This window comes from Rhinoderma darwinii, unplaced genomic scaffold (assembly GCF_050947455.1).
Source record: "Rhinoderma darwinii isolate aRhiDar2 unplaced genomic scaffold, aRhiDar2.hap1 Scaffold_94, whole genome shotgun sequence".
NCBI classification, from domain to species: Eukaryota; Metazoa; Chordata; class Amphibia; order Anura; family Rhinodermatidae; genus Rhinoderma; species Rhinoderma darwinii.
The window spans coordinates 353,816-362,525 of record NW_027464514.1 but is presented as its reverse complement, the minus strand read 5'-3'; the positions used below and the strand labels follow the sequence as shown (position 1 = coordinate 362,525).

General features: G+C 38.0%; 1 protein-coding gene across 2 annotated transcripts; it reads left to right on the top strand.

The window, feature by feature from the left end:
- Positions 1-2,786: 2,786 nt before the first annotated feature.
- LOC142733342 (phosphatidylinositol polyphosphate 5-phosphatase type IV-like) lies at positions 2,787-8,263 on the top strand. Of its 2 annotated transcripts, none has more exons than XM_075849516.1 (12): positions 2,787-3,401; positions 3,774-3,865; positions 4,087-4,211; positions 4,481-4,600; positions 5,560-5,655; positions 5,767-5,928; positions 6,104-6,219; positions 6,428-6,564; positions 6,768-6,875; positions 7,542-7,676; positions 7,796-7,881; positions 7,969-8,263. In XM_075849516.1, exons 1-6 carry the CDS (start codon positions 3,087-3,089, stop codon positions 5,826-5,828), a joined length of 810 nt encoding a protein of 269 aa, XP_075705631.1. In that variant the 5' UTR covers positions 2,787-3,086; the 3' UTR covers positions 5,829-5,928; positions 6,104-6,219; positions 6,428-6,564; positions 6,768-6,875; positions 7,542-7,676; positions 7,796-7,881; positions 7,969-8,263. The 2 variants fall into 2 exon arrangements, with proteins under 2 accessions (XP_075705631.1, XP_075705632.1); XM_075849517.1 differs by having other exon boundaries at positions 6,751-6,875.
- The last annotated feature ends 447 nt before the right edge of the window (positions 8,264-8,710 follow it).

Below are 8,710 nucleotides of genomic sequence, written 5' to 3'. Positions count from 1 at the left end.
TCCCTGTCTTTACAGTTTACCAAATGGGCCATCAATGGTCTAAGAAATGACCCAGATGAAGAGACTATGAAGAAATTCTTCGGTTCTCTTGACTATAAATGCAGCAGAGATTGTGGTATCCATATAATGCAGCCATTTTTAATGAATACATATGGTTGTTGGCCTTCTACCCTCTCTGGTAGGCCTATGATATATATAATTTACGCTGCATTCGTTCACATCAGGTACGACCGTCTTGTCTCAGGATGTCTAGATCGATTCTTACCCCCTCTATTACCTTTCTAGGACATGGTTCATGAGGTAATGGCTGCCCACAGCTGTTCTGATACCTATTACAAGCTGGTGGGGGAATTGTGAAGCAGTATGTATTCAGGATTGTAAGGAGTAAGAGGGCTGAGCACAGGAGATGCAGCATGTAGCGTGTTCTTACTGGTGCACAGTCACATCCTCTAATGGGGGTTTTTATTAAAATTAAAAATTAAAATGATGTATTTTCAGATAATATAAATTATTTCCCCCATGTCACACAGACAGAAATGATAATTTATCACCTATAAAGAATTCATCAGAGTACGTTCCCATTAAAAACTACAATTTCATTTAGTTTCAATAAAAAAATTCTCTATACAGTAAAGCAATTGATGAAAATACCCGGAAAAAATTAGCGCTCACAGATCACACTAAACTTTTCTAGAGGTACAAATCATACAATATCATCAAATTCATATTCCCAATACAAGTTATAATAACCTGAATAAGATTATCACTATCTCCCTGCTGTGTGCACTGATGTTCTCTAAAAAGAGTCCCATATTAGTTTGCAGGTTAAGAGAAGTATAAATCAATAGGTAACATACCCCAGGTGGATCTGCAGCGCTACCCCAACGTACGTTTCGCTTCAGCTTCGTCAGGAGAGTGAAATGATAATTTATCAGATGTTCAGCAGCTGCAGATCCTTACAGATTGTAATAACTATACACACACTAAACCGACTGTGAGAGATGAACATTACAAGTTCTATGCACCACCAGTGACCCATATGCCCGACTTTTATCATATATTATGGGATTTAATTCTATTCCTGAGCTGTAATCTTGGCAGTGCTGGGTAAGAGTCTGACCACAGACAAACATTATGAATATAGAAATTGCATTAAAAATGTACATACAAATCAAACAATAAAATGAATGGTGAAGCCATACTGATATATGTAAATGATAAGTGTGGTCATAAAAGCAGCTCACACCGGGTATATCTATTGTGATGTCACTACTATAAAAAATTATAGTAAATCCATATTGAAATATGCAAATTATTGGTGTGGTCATAAAAGCAGCTCACACCGGGTATAGCTATTGTGATGTCACAGAGCGTAGGTATATACTATGGTGCTGGCCACAGATCTGTCACTCATCAGTTGGATGTGACCGGTAAGTTCTCTACCAATGCTACATCTGTACTTCTCGCTAATCAATTTGTTTTATTAGGAACATTGAATTATTCAATTTCTAGAAGATATTGTGTGATAGTGGTAGTAATATGGTATTAGTATTAGTGTGCAATTAAATTGCTCAAGTATCTTAGATGTGCAGGGTAAATGCACAAAATTTGAGCTCCCTTATTATCATTATGTATACCACTTGTAAAGGAGAAATTTCAATATGGTCATATTCGAGGACTGTATATTAGGGGACTATATTTCCTTATATTAGTGTAGGTTCACCAGAAAAAATTATAAACAATTTAATTAAATTCTGAAATTTGATCAATTGATATAAAAATTATTTGGTGGGGAATTGATACTGGTCTGGGGATATTTGTCATGGTTTGGGCTAACATCCATGGCTTTGTAACGGGAAGTACAACAAGCTTATGATGGTGTAAAGGGTCAGCTGTCCACATCCTTTTGGCCACATAGTGTACCTTGGGTTTATGTATTGTGATGTCACTACTATTAAAAATAATGATAAATCCATATTGAAATATGCAAATTACGGGTGTGGTCATAAAAGCAACTGACCCCGGGTACAGCTATTGTGATGTCACAGAGCATGGGTATATACTATGGTGCTGGCCACAGATCTATCACTCATCAGTTGGATGTGACCGGTAAGTACTCAATCAGCGCTACGTCTCTAGATGAGTCTCATCTATCAGTTTCTTTATGAATATTCTATTCTTAGGTATAATTCTGCTGTGTATGCCATTTAAAGTTTAGTTTATATTTGGAATACTTATACTAATTTACTAAGAAGTTACTAAATGGCAATATGGCGGCCTGTGACTTCTGCTCCATAGACAGAATGCAGCTTGCAGACAAAAATTGGCATCTGTATTCTGCTGGTAAATTGATAAAGCAACCACAAAGAAAGGGAATGTGAATGTCCCGCAGCCCTGAGAACTTATTATTAGTTTATAATAGGAGTAATTCTCATAATAAATATTTACTAGGGAATTACTAATCATGCATTTTAGGTTCTCTACTTATGTAAATACACTATTATTATTAATAATTACTAGTATAAAAATATTAGGGAAGTGATTTAATACTAATCCTCAATAGCAATTGTCATTTTTAATTAATTAATTCATTCATTCATTAATATATATATAATGTAATATTGTCTATAACAAATTACAGAGGTTCTAAATTATGGTTAGTATCTCATATAATAATTACATAAACCCCGGAAATGTCATACTGTGTCAATTCAACAACCAATACATTGTTCCAACATCCAGACCCCAAGCAATGTCATTCACAGGTGGTCCAAGAACCCAAGACCCCAAGCAATGTGATCTTCAAACACTTCTGATTGACCAGATCCTGTACTTGGAATGCCGCTTTTATAACTAATTTCTCCAGCTGGTTCCCTCAGAGTTTTTTCGCTAACTATTTCTTTCTCTGGTCATTCTAGATCTTGCTGTTGGATTGACACTGTGTTACTTACTGTGTTGCTTTTACGGTCAGCGATTTGTCCTATTTTCAGAGAACTAGAGGCGATTAGTTAAATTCAATCTTTACTGCCTCCTGGTTTTCTACCACGGACATTGGTACAGTTTTGCACCCGGGGCATTAAACAACCATGCCCTTTTGGAGAAAAACAAAAAAATATCATGTCTCTCAGATTCCTGATAAAGGAAATCTGATGAAAGAGATACCAACTATGGAAGAGCCTAACATCTCGCTCCAGAAGTTTTCTATCATCAAAGATATGGCAGCCGAAAAATCCAGCGATCCAAGTCACAGCAAACCTTGTGACATTGGCTCAAAGAACACCAAGAAGAGCGCAATCAGGAGCTTGGGCAGCAGCGCTGTGATTGGCGCTAAAGAACTGGATCGCTGTTTCCCAAATAGACGGCTGAGATTATACGTTGCCACCTGGAATATGGAGGGGAAGGTGAGAAGTAATGTACAATATCTATTGTGACCCATCAGTGTGTCTGATCTACAGTTGGATAAATTGGGTCAGTAACCATGTGTCTTTAGTTTGCAGTTGGATATCACATAGACATATTATATCCTACCCTAGGCCCAAATTTGCTAAACATTTGGGCCAATCACTGTTGCTGCACACACTGCAAACTGTCAAACTAATAACCTATGTCTTTGGAATGGCAATACCTCCGATCCTAAGACTGCAGCCCTGGCCATCGTCTATAAAGACTAAAATCCAAATCGATCAGATAGAATTTTTTGTAGGCGATATAGAAGATGTCAGTTTGGTTGGTGCTCTGTGTATACATTATTAATATCTTCATATTTTGAGCAGGAGTTCCCACAAAATCTAGAGGATCTGCTGTTGCCATCAGATGACACCAAAGACATTTATGTAATTGGCGTTCAGGAAGGATGTCCAAACAGGTAAGTCTTCTCAGGTTGTCTTACAACAGTCTATGTCTGCAGATGGACTACAGGTCGGCTGATTGAAATTCTCTCTCGACCTTCTACTTAGTATAGGATCGCTCCTTAATTTTCCTATTTTACCCCAAAGGTTATAAAATTGATTGTTTAATAGATGAGTTGAGTATTTTAATCTGGTGTCATTTATTAATATGTAAACTTGAAATTGTTTCTTCTTGTAGACGGGAATGGGAGATAAAATTACAAGAGACCCTTGGTCCGCACTACGTGCTATACCACTCATCCGGGCTCGGAGTCTTGTATCTCACCATCTTTATTCGACGGGAGCTGATCTGGTTCTGCTCAGGTAAGATTGACTTTCTTACATCTACATAATAAGTCCTAACTGAAGTCATTAGTTGGAACTTATTATTTAGTCATTAGAACTAGATGTCTGAGAACCCAACTCTCAGATTCTTCACTGTGGAGTATTGGAGATCTGAGAGTTTACTCCACAGTTACAAAGTGTGGAATGATGTTGTAGTAATATTTCCAGCGTTTAATAGGAAAATATCTGTATCATTGTTGCATGTTGTACTATTACCACTGACCCTTCTCCTTGTGTTTCTTATACAGAGGTAGAGCACACCCATGTAACAACCAGGCTATTCCACCATGTAAAAACTAAAGGAGCCTTGGGTGTTGCCTTCACTGTCTTTGGGACATCATTCCTGTTTATTAATTCCCATATGAGATGTAAGTATGTCTGTTATTAATATATGACTATGTACAGTTTTACTGTGTATAAAAGTGCTGCTGTTTCATAAAAAACTATAATATATGAGATGATATGAAAAGATCTGTACTATTAATGTTTTGGTGCAAAATTAAAGGTTCTTCCTTATTTGGTCAAACTTCTTCTAATCCATCAAACTTATTCTTTGTAATGAGAGACAAGTAATAGTGGAAGGATTAACGGCCTAATGTCCTTTACAGACTATTAGGCTGGGTTCATACGACCTATTTTCAGACGTATTGGAGGCGTTTTACGCCTCAAAATACGTCTGAAAAAAAAGCCTTGAATACGTCGGCAAACATCTGCCCATTCATTTCAATGGGTTTGCCGATGTACTGTGCAGACGACCTGTAATTTTAAAATTTAAAATTTTAAAATAACAGCCTCGTCAAAGAAGTGCAGGACACTTCTTGGGACGTAATTGGAGCCGTTTTTCATTGAATCCAATGAAGAACAGCTCCAAATTACGTCCGTAATTGACGCCTCACAAAATGCGAGTACGAGCAATTACGTCTGAAATGCAGGAGCTGTTTTCTCCTGAAAACAGCTCCGTCATTTCAGTTGTAACTGACGGTATCGTGTGCACATACCCTAATAGAAATACTTTATCCTCTGTCAAGAAAATGATTGTGTCTTAGATTTACAGTAACAGAAATATCAGTGCGTCTGGTGTACAGAGTGCGGACCCACATCATGGAACTCCACCAGTCTCATCTTCTAAAATGTCAATAGAAATCCTATTAAAATAAATACTAAATTCATTGTTGAGGGAACATTCAGACTACACAGCCCAAGAAGTAGATGTGATACCTAGATAATATATGATAAAGAAACCTATTGTCAGAGAAAACTTAAATATGGTGGTTGTCCTAAATTCCAGGGGGTTATATTTACTGATATGTATATTTTTGGTTGGCAGTTGGGGCAGTCTACAAGAGGATCCAGGACTATAAAACCATCACTGAGGGTCTCCGTCTGCCTCAAATTATTCCGGAAAGAATAAACTCCAATGCCTGTGAGTATTACTTATGTGGTTGAACCTATCGATTCCTTTATCTATTTATCTCCATTGAGTCTATTGCAGTCACGTGGTCTAATTGTGTCCTGTGTTTTTTTCATTCTACAGTGGACGTCACCAGGCGATTTGATCGGGTTTTTTGGTTTGGGGACCTCAATTTTCAACTATAAGAGGACAGAAAAAACGTGGAATCTCTTCTGAAAAACATTAAAGGAAGAGATATGTCCAGTCTCCTCAAACACGACCATCTGAATGAAGCCAAGAACAACGGTACAGTTACTAGTAGACAGATCTCTATCACTCCTCAGCCATTACCACATACACCTCAACAGATCAATACAAATCACTGTCATGATGGTGGATATGTTCTCCACATTCTTATATAGCCCTACATCTCTTGCACATGTTTTTAATACTGACATGTTTTTTTTTCTTTTAACTTAAGGGTCCATATTTGTAGGGTTTAAGGAGCACACCATTGAATTCCTTCCTACATACAAGTTCGACATTGGCACAGACACCTACGATACATCAGAAAAGCAGAGAATTCCATCATATACGGTAAGATATCTTATTTCCAGGTCTACAGAGCTAAAGAAACAATAGATGTCATGGATAGATTTTCAAACCTTAAATGCAAGAAAGTCTCAAAATTTATATTACTTAAATAAAATAGGCCGAAATGTTCAGTCTATGATGCTATGAGGTTTATAAATAAATGATAATATGATTGCACTGATGATATTTGTTATTTTCATGACCTCTACAGGACAGGGTGTTTTTTAAGAGCCAATACGAGGGAGATGTGCGAGTCCTGAGATACGACTCATGCCCTGTTTTGAAGACCTCAGACCACCGACCCGTTTTTGGCATCTTTGAAGTAAAGCTCAGACCTGGTTCAGATAAGTAAGTCATGTCCATGTTGTTGGTAAGATCCTTTCAGTAGCCGCCATTACTACATGGGCCTTATAGCAGAGCTCACACTTTGGGGCAGGTGGCTGTATACCTGGGTGACAGTACTGGAGTAATATAGGATGTGAAACTAAACAATTATTGTGTGGTTACCCGCTAACATTATCATATGTCTTTCAGTATATTTCTCATTCCAGCATCCCATTGGCTGGTGGAAGCTTTGACCGCAAGATCTATTTGAAGGGCATTAGGAGGTTAGGACAAAAAAAGTAGCTGCGTCTGTTCATGTCCTGACAGCACATAAGGTGAGAGCATTGTACTTGTCTAGTATGTTTGCTGTGAGAATGTTCTTCCATCTCTTAAGTCTTCCTCTGAATCTGTAATTTAATTTATCAACCAACATAAAGAAATTGTAAATAAGTAATTCTATCTTCTAGTTACATTTTCTTGTTTTCAGATATTTTTTTAATTTCTAAATGAAGGTTGTGGGTTTTAGAGGAAAACTGTAAGCATGTATATAGTATAACAGATTGGTGGGAATTTATTAAGACTGATGTTTCTTAAACCGGTCTTAATATAAAAAAAACGTAAACAAAATGTGCCTAATTTATGAAAACGCCCACACCTTAATAACTAATAATACATGTTATTATGATAAATGTGTCGGCCGCTGATGGCTCTGCTCCTCCAGCTACTCTCTGTCCACTTTTTAGAAAAGTGCCGTAAGCGCAGAAACTACACAGATCACAATTTTTACCGCAAATTGTGACTTTTGTTCCGTTTATAACTTTTCTACGTAAAAAAAACTGGCATAGAAAAGTTAAAAAATGTCCCCATTTGAAGTGTCTTAAAGAATCCTGCCACTAGGATGGATGGATAAACTGTATTTTATGGTGCATTAGCGTCTAAGCAAACATGATAGATACAAGGAACATTGTTATGGATGTAAGACATTACTTGGCATCTTGCAGGACTCCTAAGGAACATTTACCATCTCAGGTGCATAAAACAATGATTCCACCTTTGTGAACATCAGAAAGTTCCTGTAACATCCTGAACAGCGCAGCTTTAGATCAAACCCACCGCTTGGATCAACCATCTTCAAGGTTTGTAGTGTAACCCCCAGGATCTAATAGGAAAATCCGCAATAAAACATCTTCTATATTTTGTGCCTGCTAAGAAACACACATTAGTAGAGGATTAATAGCAAATATTTCTCTTGCAGCATAAACATCAATTCCGCGTTATATCTGGCGAGAACAGCGCTCCCTGCCACCGGAGGAGCCGCCATCGTTGCTGATAGAAAGAAAGGTAAGTTCCTCTAGATATGTCCTCTCTATATTTGTTAAGCAGCCTGAATAATGAATATTTAATAGGGTTGTGGGCTTCTCCCCCCAGAGCAAGTCAGCAGATATCAACAGAACATCAACATAAATGCCAATAACAACCAAGGGCAGAACCCGCCATCTTACAAGTATCCCAATGGCGAGACTTAAAATTGTCTACATCTGTCACGGAAGAGACATCAGTGTGGTTACCGGGGCATCAATGTCACCCAGAAGACCAGGCCCAGAACAGGAGAATATGTCATCTCTTCCTGTGTCTCTGGAATACAGGTTTACCACCCCTTCCTGATACTACAGTATATACTGGGACATCTTCCATTGTTTTTGCTGGATCTTGTATAACATCATCTTTACCATCTTATAATTTGATCAACAAAAACCATAAATAAATCTTTAACATCAATCCATAAGTGTGACTGGTATTTATTAGTGTGTTCAGTGCCCGGCTGCAACTTACCACGGAGTATACAATTCACTTAACCGACTCTTCACAGCGCTATTTGTGTGACATCGCGTTTAATCCAGTGGTAGGCGACAGGACATTGTAAAATATGTACACAATAGAGAGAGTATGGAACGTGCCGCCATATGTACTGGATTAGATCATATGTTGGAAAAAAAGTGACAGGAGATGTAAAACAGTGATATATTTGATAGTTGTTTAACCCCTTAACGCTCAGCGACGTAATATTCCGTTGTGCTGACCATCCCATCCCGTTCGCGCTCAGCGACGGAATATTAAGTCGCGGGAGTAACGGCCATTTCGGCCGTCTTCCCGACACATGCAGGAGCTG